At 39.4% G+C, this 18,711-nt stretch overlaps 1 protein-coding gene across 6 annotated transcripts in view; it reads right to left on the bottom strand.

The window, feature by feature from the left end:
* Window positions 1–6,711: 6,711 nt before the first annotated feature.
* Window positions 6,712–18,711, bottom strand: part of LOC306833221 (poly(rC)-binding protein 3) — a 62,370-nt gene continuing 50,370 nt past the window's right edge. For 3 of the 6 annotated variants that reach the window (XM_079358351.1, XM_079358350.1, XM_079358346.1), the window contains 5 exons: window positions 16,453–16,494; window positions 14,483–14,561; window positions 12,766–12,818; window positions 12,092–12,261; window positions 9,020–11,101 (listed from right to left, as the gene is read on the bottom strand). In XM_079358351.1, coding sequence (XP_079214477.1) covers window positions 11,047–11,101; window positions 12,092–12,261; window positions 12,766–12,818; window positions 14,483–14,561; window positions 16,453–16,494 — 399 coding nt within the window. In that variant the 3' untranslated portion in view covers window positions 9,020–11,046. Of the gene's footprint in view, window positions 8,691–9,019; window positions 11,102–12,091; window positions 12,262–12,765; window positions 12,819–14,482; window positions 14,562–16,452; window positions 16,495–18,711 lie in introns of those variants that run through there. The other 3 variants (XM_079358349.1, XM_079358348.1, XM_079358347.1) reach the window with 3 other exon arrangements.

Genomic DNA, 18,711 nt, shown 5'->3' with positions numbered 1-18,711 from the left:
CTTAGATGGTATACAGATTTGAGTGATACATATTTACAAAGTTACCAAAATGAACAAATTCATTGAAATGTGTACTAACAGAGGTGGGGGCATTGATTACAGTGTGTGTTTTTAATTATACACCGGTCAAAGAAGCCCTTGAAAAAAACAAGTACCAAGTTGAGCTGAAATATTTCTTTAAGAACACATCTGGCTCTCTAAGTCAGTTGGAAAGAACTGAGCTAAGTAGTAAAACATTATATAATCTCTGTTTCATAGTCAAGTCATTAATGTTTTGTCATGTTTTTTTCAGGCTTAACATGGTCGTTATTTGTTAGGATTTTTCTCAGCTCTTCTCTTGGTCCCGTTTGTGTGAGACTCTGCAGCTCGACTCATTCCCAATATAAACAGTCATGCTCATTATTCCTGTGTTTGCCTCCCCTTATTGGCTCCCTGTTTGACTTAGTTTAAATGAGGTACTCGAAAATAAAAATGTAATGTACTTTGACATAGCATCAGGCGTCCTGTACTTTAGTCAAGACAGAGTGCACTGCACCTTTGTCACAAACAATCTAAGAATCCTCTCAAAGACTTTCTAACTTTGCTTTTAAAAATCCCACCAAGGATGTTTAGCCTGAGAGAGATTTAGAAACACTCTCCGAGCAACTCTGAGTGGAAGAAACAGAAAAATGTATCAAAGTCAGGAGGCACGGTCGAGCCTATAGCTGGGTATTTTTTTTCAGAAGCTGTGATTGGTTAATCAAAAATAAAACTGAAAAAATTAGTAGGTATTAGTAGGTCCTATTGTCCTGCTTCATGATAAAAACAAAAGACAAAAGACTCACGATAGAGTTAATGAATGTAGTGAAGTCACAATGATCATCCTATGAATACTTTCTCGTCATCTTTGCCCTGAAAGATTGTTGCTTGTTTAGCTGGGGGATTAGCTCTCCTTGTAAAGATGTGTGAATGTGCTACTAAATGCAATTAGGGACTCTGGGAGTGCAATCAACAGCTGTTTGAAAGCCGACATGTCTAACAGCCATGAAAGACGTGGTGTGGACGGACGATCGAGCTGTGTACAAGGTGACCCCATGTCGCCCCTTAGGAACGCCGATGTTAATTTGCAACATGCCTGTGGACTAAAGGTCCCCTGTGGCTCGATCTCTTGTGCACACACTCTGGCTGAATGTCAGACCAGACACGGCTTCATCCATTTAACAGCAGTAACTCTTTTAGAGGAAACTGATGCTTACAGGAGGAGACGCCTTTGACCCTATCTTATTCTAATTCCATTATACATATCCGGTGCATATTGAGAAATACACTTGGCTCCAATTAGCGAATGGTAAACTTAAGGGATCTGTCAAACAGCCTGGTAAAGAAAGCAAAGAAACTGAACTCTGTTGTCCATTTTTCCTTTTCAAAGCTGTTATCACTCTGAGGATTTGAGGACGGTTCATTATCTTTTATTTTCTGTCAGAGTGGAGAAGGCAAGATTAGCATAGTGTTGTTGTGCTCAAAATCTGGTCTAGAGACCACTCTTGGTGAAGGTATTGGTCTCATCTTGAAATTGAAAGTATTTTTAATCCATCTTGTCTCAGTCTCTAGATTTTGAATCAAGATCACCACTGATTGGCTATTTTTGCAAATCATTACTGCATGGGATTAGAAGGAAAACATTGCTTTCCTAGTTTGCTTTTTATCCCCCAGTTTTGGCTGCAAATTTCTTGCGTTACAGTCTCAGTGAGTAACATGCCTGCTGCACATTAGATAAGGATTTTCAGTGATATGTTCTTGGTCTTGATCCCTAAATGTTTTTGTCTTGACTCGGTCTCAGTGCACACTGGTCTCGGGCATGTCTTGGTTTTTTTTTCTTCTAAATTTAAGATTCAACACATTTTCTGTGAAAACTTTTTGAGCTGTGTCTCTTTGGGACTTTAGTTTAAACGTCTTCCATCTCCTCCATGCGGGTGGAAAACAAGGAGGTAGGACCCATTTGCAGAATAAACAAAAATTATTTATTTTAGATAAAAAGGAAAACACTTTTTTTTTTAAATTACTCGTCAAAAACAAAATCCTAAATGTAAAAAAAAAAAAAAAAAAAAAACACAAATACAAAGTAAATCCACGGAGTCGAAAACAATGGGAAACATCCAACATCTAACACAGACAAAAGACAATGAACCAACAAGAGCGCATGGAAACACAGAGACTAAATAGACATGGGGTAATCAGACACAGGTGAGACTAGTGAGACAGGTGAGGACAATCAGGGTCATCAAGACAGGAGGGAAACCAGACGACACTGAAGAGCAGAACCACAACCCAAAAACAGGAAACACACAGAGGCAACACAAGAGAGTTACTAAAACAGAACTCCAAACACTAAAACACAACATAAACAAAACAAAACCATAACAACACATCCTTTTCACACAAAATTCACCAAGACTCGGCGTTGGCTTGGAACGGTTTAAAGCAGAGCAGTGAGGCTTCATTCAGGTTATTAAAGTGACAGATGTTAATTAACAATCAAACAAATGTTGGACAGCATCAGTCTGTTTACAGTCTGCAGTCTGCCCTGTTATGTCCACACGCCTCTGTGCTAAACTCAGTTACATTGGAACAGATGATCAAATTTAGTTTTCTTGTCCCTTCACGTCTGTGCATAATGGCACGCTTCCTCACTGTCGCTCGTCCACATGCGCTACCTCTCCCTCTGTCTCTCTCTTTCTTTCTGTTGGCTGTTGTATCGTGATTAAAGGAATAATCAACAAAAACGAAAATGATGTAGAAAACATTGAATTATGCTGTTCAGCCTGACAGGTGGATCAGACTACTTTGGTTACTAATGTCTTTGAAACACCGAACAAGATTTCATCAGTTCATTAAAACGTGTGTGGACAACCTGCTGAGTTGTATGAAGCATAATAAACAAGTAACACACTGCTACAGTAAAGAGACAAAATTAATATCAAACACATCAGTATACTACATCTTCATATGTCATAAAAAAGGGGTTCAGTTTAAATGTTTTTACTTAAATGATTTTCCTGCACACCTACACTTCCTGCACCTGCACCTCACTTATCTTTTCACAGAAACAGCAAAGTAGACATGTCACTCAGAGGGCGATGTCTTACTTTTATATTGAGAGGAAATCAGAGCTTCTACATGTTTACTTTAATTAAGAAGCAGTTCTATTGTTTACTTTCCTTTACACAGATAAACACTAGCATGTACGTGTACTTGAGTAAAAGATTTGTGTAGTTATTCCCCATCTCTGCGTCTCACTGACAGCACAGAAAACATTGATTTGAGACATGATGGATTCTTTGCAGGGATTTTACTAACGATTGCACCATATTGTATCATTTTAGCTCATGTGTCCTCCACCTGCATGTTCATGTTTATTGTGAGATATACAACCAATTCGGTTTTAGAATCACTGCATTGGCTCCCCGTGTCTTTCAGGATCGATTTTAAGGTTCTTTTAATGGTTTTTAAGTGTATTAATGGTCTTGGGCCTTCTTATCTGTCAGAATTGCTTTTACCATATGAGCCTTCGCGGTCCCTGCGCTCCTCCGGCAGAGGTCTTTTAGTCATCCCAAAAGTCAGGACACACACCCACGGCGAGGCATCCTTCAGTTTTTACGGCCCTCGCCTCTGGAACAGCCTGCCGGAGGACCTCAGGGCCGCAGAGAACGCTCATATTTTTAAGAGCAGGCTCAAGACCCACCTTTTTAGTCTAGCTTTTAAATAATATTTATTCATTTTATCTGTTATGATTTTAGCATTTTATGTTTACTTATCTCTTACCATCATTCTATTGGTTTTAGCTTTATTCAGTCTATTGTTTGGCCTCATTTTAAAGTTTTATGTATTTTACGTTTCTTGCCAGTGTTTCCTCCGAGGGAGCCCTCTGTGTCGGGAGCGGTGGAGGGCTGTGGCTGCCTGGGCGCCGTCCTGCGGTGTCTGGGTGGAGGTCAGGGGTCTCGGCCCCGCCTCCCCTGGGCACCCTGTGATGGTGCCCCTGATGGCCGCGGCCGATCTGCCGCTCTCGATGCAGACGGCTCCTCTTTGGCGTTTACTTACCTGGTTCATCCGTACTCAGCCTTCTGTCCATATCATTGATGCTGGTGTGTGTGCATGTGTGTGTATGGGTTTAGGTCTGCGCATGTGTGTTGGAGCGTGGGGTGACTGTGAGTATGACTGTGAGTGTGATACTGTCTGTATGCGTGGGGGATGGGGGGAGGGTGGGAATGATTTTAATGTGATTTTAATGTGATGTTAACATGTAAAGCACTTTGTGCTACTTTTAAAAGTATGAAAAGCGCTTTATAAATAAAGTTTGATTTGATTTGATTTGATATGACTCATTCTCTGACTTGTTTTATTTCTTGGATGGCACATTGCACGGGGAGAATGTGATCACACTAAATCTTGCCGTTCTAATACGAAAAATATTCTGCCTATGCAATCAGGCTTTTACAAGAGAGAATAGGCAAAGTGCATTCAAAGTATCCAAAGAGAAACTACATGTAATCATTACATACACCCAGCAGTGTCTTTAACTTCAGATCCAGAAAAAATGGTATGGAGGAAGCCTGATGATAAAAATATGAAAATGAGAAGACATGAAAACTGTCTACTCTAAGAAACTTTCACTGTGGGAAAGTCATTGAACGTGTGGCTCTGTGGGAGACCCCGTCCTGTGTGTACATGAGTCAATTGCACATCATTTTTGGGAAATGAAGCCACATTCTGTTACCTTCCTAATTGCCAAAAGCTTGTCTGAAAATTGCATTTCAGAAATGTAGCGCTGTTATTTTCTCCACTTTATGGTCATTAAGTTCTGTGTAAGTAGACACTAAGAGACCTCCTGCAGGGTTATCTTGGGTTTATTTGAAATCAGGTACAATAAGAATTTACATTTACGCTGTTTTCTGTTATGAAAAGGATGGATGGATAACTAAAGCACACATTTGAACTCTATGGCAGGCGTTCAGAGCAGATAGAAGCACATTAAATCACAGCTTATTGAATATATCTGTGTTGATTTCACTGTTCAGTCAAAGTGTTGATCTCTCTTTCTCCCTCTGTCTTTAAGCCATCTGTTGTGAATGCTATTCAAAGCTTAATTTTTAAAAATTAAGGCCTTGAAAATACATTTATACCTACCTTCATACACTTTACTCTGGCATGTCTCTGACAGCAACAATCCTTTGGTCAAAATCAAAGCTCCCAGAGCGCCATTGATTTTCGTGTTGGTTTGCGCTTTGGACTAAGTTTGGCTTTCAACAGGTGTGTAAACTCGTTTCACTGAGATCAAAGTTAAACATGTCGAGACATTTCAACCTTGGAGAAGATTAAAGAGGAAACTGACCTGTGGTGCAAAACTCTGCACGCACATTGTTCGACACGTAAAGGTCACATTTTTACACTGAAGCAAAAACACTATTTGATGGGAACTTCATTAACTATGAATTACCTTGTCCTCTGCTATATTTTCACTTTCGTTAACTCTGGACGCATCTGGACGAGGAGTGTTGGAAGTTTCCTTCAGGCAAGGACAGCAGATAAGTTGAAGAGTGGATATAATTCAATAATGGGACGTATTTCAAATCAGTAGTTTGACGGGCATGGTTGTAGCAGCAGCAAAGAACAGAAAGTATAATTACAGTAAGACATAAAGACACATTGGTAGAGTTCATTCAAAAACGAGAAACTATTTGTGCAGATTTGTAGTTTTCTGCGGGACAGGCAGGTGCCAAAACCTGGGTGATGAGCCCAGGAGGAGGGGCCCAGGACGAAAATTGTGTTCACAAGCTGCAACAAACATTTCTACTGGCTTTCTCTTTAAGCTGACTTTGTGAACTAAAACTTTAGTTCTCAGTTCTGTTTTTGTTTGAAATGATCTGCTACCTTTTGTGTGTGTTTTTTTATGTGTAGGAATGCATGTGAGAACCAAGCACCAACCTTTGGAGCTTCTTATTTCACACTGCATGTTTAAATGCACAATGTTTTGGGGAGCTGTGAACAAATCTTATTCTGAATAAAGGTAAGAAGGCTCAGGTCAAGGGAAAAACACAAACTTTATTTTCCTCTTTTTACAAAACATTTCAGAATCAACCTCAATAAATAAATCCAAACACAGACCTAAAAAAAAATCATTTAACTAATATATAATATCTGTCATATTTCTTCAAACAGCACCATATAGTGCTGACCTTTATTTTTTTACTGCTCTAGCACAGTAACAAAAAGTGTTCATGTATGAGTACAGTGACAATGCAACATATTTAGAGAACTGTGAGAGATGAACACATGAGTAACGTCATGAATATGTAAACTAGGATAATGACAATCAAAAAGGCAACAGAGATGTTGTGACTTACTGTAAAGTAGCATGATTGCATCTTGGTTACTCTCCATCTGACACTGTAGCTTCAAACAAAACCTTTACCGTGCACTTTACAGAAGAAATCAATCAAATACTGTAATGCTATCAATCTGTAAATGAAGAGAATTAGGAAACAAACAAATACATAAAAACCATGTCGGCCCTCGATCAGCTTCTCCTCAGTTTGTACATCTCGAACACATCTGGATGCAGCCAGACGAGCGCGTATGTGTAGAATTACATTCGTAATGTAAAAGTGTAGCCATGTGTACATGTCAAATGTTTATGTGTCCACGTAAAGGAGCCTTGTTTCCACAATGTATGACTGGATTCACAACCTACAGTATGTGAAGGTAAATGCTGACAAAAAGAACAGGAACTGAGTCTAAACTGCAACGTCACAAATTATATTCCCCCCAAAATCATTAAATTAGCTCCGGCTTTGGGAGTCAAATGTGTTCTTGCATTGCGGTTCAGTGGCTTATAAATAGAAGCTGCCAAACTGAGCGATCATATTAGCACAGCACTTGTTGACTGTGAAAAGTTGAAGAGGTATCTATTTATTATTCTGAGGCGACTTTTAAAATTGAGAGTTGCAGATACTATCAGGGTCATCCACTAAAACGAATGCCACATCAAGTAAGCCTTGGTTTAAATTCCTTTTTTATAATCAACATAATATTAAACAGTTTACAATATTGTCTGCATCTGGTATAATCAACTGCAGATTAGTTTATGAAACACTTCATTTGCTACAGACCCACTTGCAACTTTTCCTACTTCATGTTAGAAATGTAGAAACTGTCAGCATTTCTTCTCTCCTTAATAAATCATCCTGCCTCAAGATCCACGCGGCTTATCTTCGTGCTTGTTTCAGAAGACGCCCTGAAATGTGTTTTTCACTGAGTTCCATGTTTGAATTGTTCGTATTTGACACACTTTTTTTTTTTTTTTTTTACATTTAGCTTGAGTTTGACCTCAGATGGGGGTTGGGTATCTGTGCTTATTAAAGTAAAACAGGTCAATAGCTTAAAGAGATACCTGGTGTAACCAAGGAGATACTGTTTAACATGGCATATGTAGAGAGGCTCATAACATGTATATTATGTAAAGGCTTATGTAGCATGACATAACCTGCATAAATAATAACTGGTTGATGTACATGTCAAAACATACATTTACAATGTGTCATACATATGAGAAATGCCACATTTTCCTTTTCTGGAATGGCTTGTTGTTACAAAAGTGTCAAGCTTTTGAGGGGAAGTAAAAGAAAAACATTATAGGCTAATGAGGGTCTCGCTTCCCAAGAGCCTTTCAGTTGCTATGACATACACTAAACAACTTAAATAGGCTACGTGTGACGGTAAATATACATGAGTCGATTCTCCGACCTCTCCATGTGGCCTGTTTGCTACGAGATGGTAGCATGAATAGCATGATTACATTTACGTGGAGTATAGGTGAATAGAGTGGAGTTTATTTATATCATGCATTTTGGAATTCAATCCATGCTGCAGTCATTTACTTTGCTTGTTATATTTTTCCACCCTACCTTTTTGTCACGTCTCATATAAAACCTGCAAAAGACTGATATGTGTGTGTTACAGTGGCTGTTTATTGGCTTGTGTCAGGTCATTTCAAATTGGAGTCAGAGCGACAACTAAATAAATTGACTGTTTGTAGCGTGTAAATATGAAAGTAAATTGGAAATGCTGTTTTTTTGTGTCATGCAGGCCAATGTGTTGTGTGCATTCAACACTAACACAAAAAAGGAAATATCTGCAGACACACCTGATTCAAAGTTTTGTTTTAAATGTTGTGTTAAGTAATGCATTAACAAACTTTCAGCAGTGGTCTTCATATGCAATATTAATTACCGCTTTGGATAAAGTTTCTCTACCACTCCTCAGGTTTATTTTGCATTTACTTTCAGGTGCCTGCCGTGCGAAAAAAAAAGTAAAAATAAAGTGACAAAACTGAAGGTAAAAAAAAAAGCAGTATAGTGTGTGAGATGCCATGAAAGGTACTAGAGTGTCAACAAAGTAAAGTGACCTTTTTAGAAACAGAAACAACAGAGATTTGGATAAATGTGCGAAATCCTATAGTAAATGTGCAGACACACACGTTTACAGTAGATACTAGAAATGATAAATATTGTAAAGTCACTCAAACATTAGGACAGTCAAACACAGAGAAAATAATAAAATGGATGCAATGCCATTTGCTCAAGGGTCATGTGATGCTCTGAGGGAAGATAGGTAGAAACTAGAGAGTGCCCATTCCTGTGACTTCAGACGTCAGCCTAGAACAATTCAAGGAAGGCAGGGGGGAGGAGGAGGAGGAGGAGGAGGAGGAGGAGGAGAGGGAGGGATAGACAGAGAAAATAAAATAGCTGTGAAAGTTGTTTCTTGGAAAGTTTTGCTGCAATGACTTCTCTGGACAGGCCGGACATACACTGTGCGATTTTTTTTCGAGCTGCGTATCAGGATGCAGCTCAGTACCATTTTTTGAGCAGATTGGCAAATCGTGGACCAATCTGCTGCTGCCCAATAGCTGGATGTTTTAATGCATATCTGAAATTTGGGTAAATTCTTTAAGTAGAGCTGCGAACTGATTCCCTAACTTCAGAGCTTTGTTTCCCTGTTTGAGCCTTTGCAAAAATAGGAATGTTATGCAATCCAATCCACAGGCTGATACAATATTTTTTTCTCACATGAAGCTTCTACATTTCCAGTTTTTTGTTGACGTGTCAGAAATGCCATGATTGTACTTTATATTTATTAATAAAGTTGTGGTTGTGGTGTACTGCGGTTCCTAATATTTTGCTCCCTTGCATGTTAATGAGGTTGGCCTGTGGGGACGTTTTCAAGGGACACTTTATTGACAATTGTCAGTGTTCTTAAGTAACACAAACAGCGTGAGCACTTTAGGTGGGGCTTGAACATCAGAGCGTACAGTTTGAACACAGAAATCATGAGCGTTGGTTGTTCATTGTAAACAATTCACTCGTACAGTTTGAAATTATATTCCACCACCACATTTCTACAATCCTACAGTGAATGCCCGGCCTTACTGCACAACTTTCTTTTTATTTGCCACAGCTTTTATACCATATTTTCACCGTTCCTTTTGCATAAACATTATACATCAAAAATATGGTGACACAACCATGCACTTGAACCAAGCCCTGATGAAGCCATGCAGTGGTCAGAAAATAATGGTGTGATGTCAAATCGTCGTGTTACCCTACAGAGTCATCACATGACTCTTCTCTCAAAAAGCATTGCATGAGTGGCAGTCACATGTCTTTTTTTTCTATACTTTTATTGATAATTTTACATTTTTTAAGATTTTTACGCTTTCCAGACAATGACACAATGGGACATCATAGGCAAATATATCTAACATATTCATAACAAAAAGAGATATAGGCTATAATTATTCTAAGAGTGAGGCGTGCTAAATAAGTGTTTAAAGGAATAGTTTGACATAAATAGAAATATGCTTAGTTTTGTTGTACAAGAGAAGGTAAATACGCCGAGACGTAGTTAGTTTAGCTTAGCTTAGCGTAGCTTAGAAACAAGAGGATATAGACAGCATAGCTTAGTCTTCATCTGGCTTTCTCTGACTACATGGACATTTTAATCTCACTCTTTCACTCATTTGAGCTTGATTAGCTTAGCTTACATTTTAAATTCAAAAGTTGAGGTTTTATATACTGTACATGATTCAGTTTGTGGGTTCTTTTTAAGATTAGCAGGAATTGGCAGACAGTTTCTTAGAAAAGATCCAGGTTAGCTATTTCATCTGTTTCCAGGTTAAGCTAATTTAAGATAACCGTCTTCTGGAAACAGCTTCATATTGACCGTGGTATTGGTATTGATTATCACATTTAACTACAAGTACAACAAAACACAATGTCAAACTGTTCCTTTATGGGTCTGTGTCCATCAAACACGTTTTTATTGTGCTAGCAGCGCTAACAAATTCCCTTTCAGTCTCACTGACTCTGGGTTGTAAAACTTGACTTCTGCTTACCATAGTAGTGACCGCTGCTGTGTTTTAAACATGTCTGCTTAATATTTGCTTTTATCAAAAGAAATATTTCTCCAAATACACCAAAAACAACATCAGGGTCCCCACGAAAAGACAAGGCAGATTAGTTTCTCCCTCGCCATTGTTGTTTTCAAAGCTGATATGAGAAGCCCTGCCACTTCTTGATTTTTAATGGTCTGTATGGGAGATGTGACATTGACGAGCTTGGCGATGTTTAAAAGTTGTTTTAAACTTTGTCGATGTTTAAAAGTTGTTTCAAAGTATCACCTCAGAGCATTTGGAGTGATACGACAAAAACAGAGGACACCGACAGTGTTGTAGTGATTACTGAGAGCGGAAAATACTGAAATGTTTTAGCCAGCACAAAAAAAAACAGCATAAGTGGACACAGGTCCTAATAAAACACTGGCTTTGTTTATGTCAAACACATCTCAGTGTTGTTGGTCTGACTTTTACTTTGGGTCTCCCACAGGCTAATCCTGAAGCATTTTCAAAGCCAAAAGATTATGGGGAGGTTTCATTGGATAACACACAAAAGGGTAATAATGAAGCGTTGTTTGGATGTTTCATTTTCAGCAAATAGAACCAGATTCGGGCTGACTTCAGGACGTAGTCATGGACGAGGGGTCATTCCACATGGCAGCCACGTCCCTGAACCTGCCATTGGAATTGTGGGAAAGCAATAGCCATTAGTTTTGTCAGCTCTCTGCTGTCTGTAATGTCGTGGCTATGAAGTCCTGTTTGTTGAAAATATGAATTCTGCTGCGCCAACAGAGATAACATTTCACTTTGAGGTGAGGGTATATGTGGACATCAGTGAGGTTCAATTTTCCTCAGTTATAGATGATACATTTATTTTATCCGTTGATAGAAATTGAAAGGATATAGGGGGAATGTGAGACGGGGGTACTGGTGCATGGAAAACAAATTATTGTGTATTTCAATGTGTATTTCAGTATTTCATTGTTGTGTATAGTTTCTTACCATCCAAAATCTGATCTTTTTTAAGTCTCTTGTCATGAAACTTTTGGACTTAAAGATTTAAAGTCAATGAAATGAATTTCTTGTGTGTACTTATTCCAGATCTCAGTGATAGCTGCTGCACTAGTCCTCCTAAACCTGTTCACCTTTTGTGTGATTTGACATGTTTTTCAATAAGATTATGTGCATATACTTTCCAAACTGAGGCTTGTTTTAACATTTAAATGTTGTAACATTCATGGATCATTGAATGCACCGATCTGCAAGTTCTGTTCAAAGACACAGAATGCCTCAGTAGTTGGCGTTGCACCAACAACACACTTACTTGCAAAGAGTATACTCACTCAAACATAATGCATCTACACTTGGATGAAAATAAGAAGCAAGAGTAGAAATGAACAAGAATAACATGAAAAGCCACATTATTCATGGACATATCCGCCTCTTGACAAAAACCTGACAGATATTGTGCAATTTATGGCAACTCATCAAAGTATTAGTGTCAGGACTGTCAAAACTAAACCAGAGAGATATTTTTATACGAATCAAAGACAACAATCACAGTGAGAAGTTTTCTCAGATCCTCACTTTGAGTATGAACGTTCAAGAGTTGCTTTTTATTCTTTAGTTTGTGCTGGATCCCCACTGTAAGAGTTTAAAGGTTACCTGGCATTGATGAGATACTGTGCCAAGCTGATGTTAGCGGGGGTCCCTGTGATGGTGATCTGGCGCTCTGATGAGCCCTCCATAGCGTTTGCAATTTTGATCTGCGCCCCAGACATCTGTCGAATCTCATTTATTTTGGTTCCCTGGCGTCCAATAATACAGCCTATTAGCTGGAGAAAAAAAAGAAAAGTCTTTGAACCTGGAGGAAGGAAGGAACCCTCTGCGTTGGTTTAATACAGTTTTTACCTAATACCCTTCAGTAATATGGTTGACGTTAAAAAAGGAGTTAAATGGCTTGTGTAATGATCTTGGTTTAATTTAAATCCCATCCTGCAGGAAATTAAGTTTGATTAATGAAAGCACGGTCAGTAGATCAGCTGAGATTTGGGTTTTCTGCCGGGCCAACAGTAAGAAATGAAGTTTGCAGGATCATTGATGTTAATGGTGTCAATCATTTGTTCCTTCAGCATTTAATAAGTTTGAAAGAACAGGAATATCTCGCTGTATACTTCTTTATTTTTCTGTTTTCAGTTGATTAAATGACACCTATCCCTAAAGTGGCAGGGGGATGGATCAGTGTTCTCTATGACTAAAGTTTGAAGAAGTAACCTCTTAGTTCTTAGTAACTTCTCTGTAAAACCCTGAGTCAGCAGTCAGCGGAGGGTTTTACTTACATCATTAGGAATGGTGAGTTCATGGGTGCTGGCTGGTGGACTGGCATCCAAACCTGAGTTAGGGAGCAATGACAAAAGAGAAATTTGACTTTAAAAGTAAAGTTAACATGCCTGAAACCTTTAAAGGATTATTCCAACATTTTGGAAAATATTGTCACTAACGTTAGCCCCCTTTCCCCCCTCCCCTGGAGCCCCCCCCCCCCCTTCCTCCTTACATATGCTAACTTTCTGCACCACACAGAAGTTCCCCCTTCCTGGACTCAGTGTGCTGATCTTCTCAAACAACTCTTAAGAAAATAATAAAAAAGAATATTTCCCCAAATATTGATCTGCATTTTGTGAAACTGTCAAACTTTTCCATTACTCAATTTCCTTGATTAGCTTGCTTTTGCTGCAGTTTCTATCCACCATTTTTCATTCCTCCGTCACACGTTTGTTTGTTTTAATTGGACGCATAAAGAGTTAGGCAACATATTTTAGAAGGTTTTTTGTTCAATGTTTTCACATTCCTTTTACAATAAAAAACATTAAATCACTTCATCAAAGGGACAAAAGTTTATCAAGATTAACCCAATAAAGTCAAACCTGTCCAATTCATAGCCCCCCATGTAATGAATACAGTATTAAGGTGTCTCTTCTTCCTCACTTTGACTGTTACTATACGATAGTAAAAAGCCTGAAAGCTGCTTCGTGGTAGGATGTATTACAACCTGAACAGAAGTCTTTGAATGGAAATATTTTCATACAGGAGAAAATAAAGTTACATTTCTGGATCCAATTGGGCTTCGGCTTTCAGCACGCTTTTGTTTTTGCGATTCAGCACTTGGACTCAACTTGTTTTCCCTCACGTATAACACAAAGACCCAACCCAACCATTTCAAATCAGCCTGAATGAAATGGCTCACTGACTGTTACATGCAAGTCTTCCTCCTTCACTGCTTCCCTGCATACACTTTCAGATACTCCTTGCACTTGACTCAACAAGGTTGGACAGACATACAACAAAAGCAAGCGAGCTTGTGGCAGAGAAATGTCAAAAGAGATTTCTGAATACAGTTAGGGTAGGGCTGCTCGGCAAAGCTTCTCCGTCCACCCTGAGGATCTCCTTTGGTTTCATTTTCCAGCTAAAGTCAGGCTGTTTAGTCTGACTGTGTCCTCCAGCGTTTTAAATCATATTACTGTGTACATATTATGGAAATAGCAACTTTACTACACATGAAATTGATGAGAAGAAAAGATAACAACACTGCTGTTTTATGTCGATTTCCAGCTGATGATTTGCATATGAGACATGAAGGAGGCAGGTAGCTAAACGTCTTTTGAAACAGTTTAGTTCAGATGCGCTAAGTTGGTCATTATAAAACGGTGAGGCCAGTCCATTTCACTGGCTGTTATCTGTAATGAAAGGCTAAACAACCTGAAGGTATGTCAGAGGAAAGGGGAATCCTGTTGCCAAGTGATAATGCACATTTTCAATACATCATTTTAAACCCAGGCCCAGTGTCATTTTTCCCTTTTTTTTCCTTCACTGGTGTAAAATCAGAAAGAGCTGAGAGAAAAAAAATATACATGAAAAAACTCAAAGAAAGAGAGAAACCACAGGGACCAAGTCATGCTGTGCAAAGAGAGAGATAAGGTGGCAGGTAGGGAGAGAGAAAAAATGTTTCTCTGGATGCAAAGAGAAGGAGGTTATCTAAAGGGACTCGTGGGTACGTACCAGGGAAAGCAGGGGTGGTCTGTCCGAGAGGGGTAAAGGGGGTTTGCTGCATAGCCAACTGGTGGAGCTTGGTCAACTGCTGAAGGGTTAGGAGGGAAAGTAGAACTAAGAGGTTACTGTTACACAGGACACACCGAGAAATGAAGCCAAACAAAAGTAGAGTGGAGAGACAGTGAGGAGAAGGAGGTCATGACACAGGGTGGTGGAGGACAAAAAAAGTAAGAGAGAAAGAGATACAGAGAGAGGGTGATTGTCTGCCATGAAGCTCTAAATTAATCGGTCATTTGAGTCTTTCTGCAACTAAGGGTACATCCCAAGTCCCCCTTTCAGCGTGCTTAGATAAAATGGTAGTTCCAGACCCACTTGTTTGTCCCAAAGCTCCTCTTTCTGCTCCGAGGAGAAGGACACGGCATCCATTTACTCGCTGACTCTCCCACTTATTGAATATCACTTTAGCATGCATTTGTCAGATACTGCAGCTGATCTTGACTTTAATACCAGAGACACTACATTCACAGAGCTTCAAACAGACACTAAAGAGGGCCTTGAACTAGACAGTAAACAAATATTAGTTGTTAACCTTGATTTTTTTTTCTGCGTTTGCTGAACTCATGTTAGACGTCAGGAGCATTTAAGCTCCTGTACACAGTGTATAGCAGGTTATGAAACAGACTGAAATTAAAACTGGTGCTTCTCTTTGACTTACAAAGGTGAAAGAATCAGGAAGAAGGAAGAACATTAAACGTCTCTTTGTAGTTATTTTTGATGAAACACTGCTGCCACTGGGTTTGCCGTCAGACAAGGAGATTAACAGCACGCTGCAGAACCTTTCCGCAAAATGTTTACAGTGAGTGACCCTTTTCTCTCTCAAAAGACATCAAGGTGAGAAGTTCATCATCGGAAAGTCTGCACTTACTTACAGGACAAGATCAACAAAGAGTTAAGACGTGTTTGTCCACAGGGGGCTCTTAAGGTTACTCACAAAATATTTAAGCATGAAAAACCGTGCACAATGTTTCATGTAACAATTAAAACAACTTATTTTTTTACATTTGATTTGCTTTTTGATTCACCATCCAGCTCGTAAACCAATCCTGGCATTTTGTCCCACATATGGATTCATCATGCATTCCTCAAGGCGCTTACTACGACGCAAGAAAAAGATTCAAGTAAGGGAAGTGTGGATGCAATTGAAGAGGCTTGAGATGTACCCCCATGTCCTTGTAACCCTGTCCAAATTTAAATTTACAAAATGTCGAGACAAATAACTCCACTCATTTGCACAGCAACCAAATGCAAATCTATTGTGTCCCATCAATTACCCTGTGTCCTTCTAGGTGGCACTTATGACGTCAGAAGTGGAGAACCTTAAGTTTCACAAGCCTGTCGGAGAATTCCTTCTCCACCTGACGTGGTCACATTAAGTCCATCCCCTGCTGTGTATCATTTCCATCAGGCATGAGGAGACCGATGCTTGTGAGCCCCCTTCCCCTTTTAAGAAGAGTTTTAATGAGGGTGGAAGAGGGTGTCAAGCCTGTACTTGAGTGATTGTACCGTCAACCAGCACCTCCAGTGGCATCAATCACAGCCCAACGTTGAATTAGAGGATCCGACACGAGGTAGCTCTTGAGATACTCTCACGACAAGGACAGATGAAGGAAGATTATTAATGGAGACTATATGGTCCATTGAAATTAAAGGGGTGTCTACATCAAATGCAGCCATTACTGTCTTTTCCTTTATCATTATCACCAGCAGTGTGTTGTCATCAAAAGAGATCTGGCAAAAGTTTTTGGGGCGTCTGGGCACAGTGTCCCCTTTAAACCACAAGGACAGAGATTTTGGAAGTTGTGATTGATGACTTGCCTCTAAATTACTCCAGAGAGCTGGTGTGTATGTGTAATTAAGGGGGTCTTTTTGTTTCAATCAAAAGATACAGGTCTTTATTAAATAAGAAACTCAGAACTCACATCTGGGTGTGGTATGGCGTACTGTCCCTGAATTGTGTAGGCCTGGAGAGACGAGAAACACAGCAGAAAGCAATATTTCAGCACATAGTAAACAAACAAAAGGGAGAAAAATCCATTCATACAATGTTGATGCCAGTGTTCTGTGAGCCTTAAAAACAGAAAAGGACAAGGTTGTTTCATTTATTCATATTCAAAACCATATCATGAGCAGCATGTCGTTGAAGGACTGTAAAGTGCAGTAAGACCTTGTATCAGGATATTTCAAAGGCAACGTCGATATCATAAAGCAGAGCTAAATGAGAGTTGACAAATTGGATGTTTTATAACATGTAAAAACAATCTGTGGACACTGTGCAGACTGTAATATTCCAACACAAGTGCAGATGTTTCATCATGTACATGGTCTTGTCACTAGCTGCTCTCTCAGCCTAAACACATCTGTGACTGAACCGAGCTGCCAAGTTTCAAATCCCTGATCGAAACAACACCTTTTCAGACCTGCTGATCTCGCTTTCTGTGACAGTTTTTTTTAATGTTGTTTCCTTCAACTTGTATAATCTGAATGTCACTCTGCAAAGTTACTGCATGTTACCATCTGTTCATATGAGTTATTGAAACATTTTTACTTTGGTTTTTGGTGGGGATGGCCTGTTGCTGTGGACAGAGCTCCCCCGAGCCTCAGCAAAGTGATCTGGCACTACTACCATCTGGTTGTCTTTTTGTGTTTTATCCTGGAAAACTCAATAAAATAATATATATTTATAAAACCACAGGATCAGACTTCATGACCTCCGCCACATCAGACATTGTTCCCTGTCTCTCAAAAACCAACATCTGTCAATGAAAATCACTGAAGGAAATTAAGGAGGAATTATCCGTTTGGATGGGAGAAATGACTGAAGAAAAAGAGAAAACATCGGGACATGATGGTGATGAACGCTGGTAGGAGGGGGTCCCCATGAATTTTTGCCAAGGGACAGATTCCAGAATTGCCGCTGTTCGTCTCCACAACCACCGCCGTCCTCGTTCATGCACGGCTCGCTCTGACCTCCACCTCAGCAGCAAGAAAGTGTGGACAACAGAAACCCGAGCGATACAAAGGAAAAATCCGTCCTGCTTCTTGTCCCATCTTGCCATTTTCTTAACAATGAGTAAGGTCTTTAACCTGCTCTTTTGTAAAGCGTCTCGAGAATTGGCGCTCTTCAAATATTGGTGATTGGATTGATAAATTGCCTTTAACCCCTTGACGCCTATTGTCGTGAATTTGCATCAAACCATTTCCGCTCCAAATGTAGACAAAATAGCGTCTGTATTCCTTCACTGCCGGCTGATGCACCTTCAATACAAACCTAGGAAACTTTTGCAAGCATTAGATTGTCACTGGACCAATCGGAGACAGAACAACATCCGTTTGATGTGCGATGCATGTTCTGTTTTTATGTAATATCTATTTATGTGCTGTTTCCAAATAAATGTTCTCAACTTAATTTAGCATCTACATGAAGAAACTAATGTAAAAAAAAAGTTTTAATACTTGGAAACAAATTCATGCGTCAAGGGGTTAAATGTTTTAAATAGTGTTTTATGAATACAATTAATATCATGATGACGATTACAAGAGGAACATCTGTACAATGTGATGGAATCCAACAAGACATTTTCACAAACTTCAGATCCAAAAATAACAATATTGTACGAACACACCAATGGACCAAGATGTTGGACACTTCCTCCACAAACCTTCCTTTGAATGCTTCAAAAGAGTTGTATTCATTGTGTGTGCATTGGAACGGGTTCCTTTATGTCCCACAAGTGTTTGTGTGGTTTGTGTTTCCGTGTGTTAGTTTGCTCACTCTCCAAATGTATGCAAAACTAGCTTGTGCATTCTGTTGCCTCAAGGCTCTGACTGTGTCTTACATTCAGATTAATGTCCACTGGGTAACATTTCCAGACGGAAGCAAATCGTCTAAATTGGATTCATTATGAGTTTCAATGAGCTGTGGTGGTTTTCTATTGTATTGTTTGCTGAATGTTTAACAGCTCTTTAGCCAGATCGACAACTCTGTAATCCTTGGTAACCAATTGCATTAGTGTGCCTATGTTGCTCGCAATAATGATTGTTGAGTCCCTCCCTGCTATCCAAGCGCCACAAAACTCGAGACCACCTTTTTCATGGCACCTCGACTCCCTCAAATCTGTTCTACCTGCTGTCTGATAACCTTTTCTTTTTCTTTTGTCTTCAAAGTGGTTTGATAAGCT

This window comes from Symphodus melops (assembly GCF_947650265.1).
Source record: "Symphodus melops genome assembly, chromosome: 12".
Classification (NCBI taxonomy): domain Eukaryota; kingdom Metazoa; phylum Chordata; class Actinopteri; order Labriformes; family Labridae; genus Symphodus; species Symphodus melops.
This window is presented reverse-complemented; position numbering and strand designations above follow the sequence as displayed.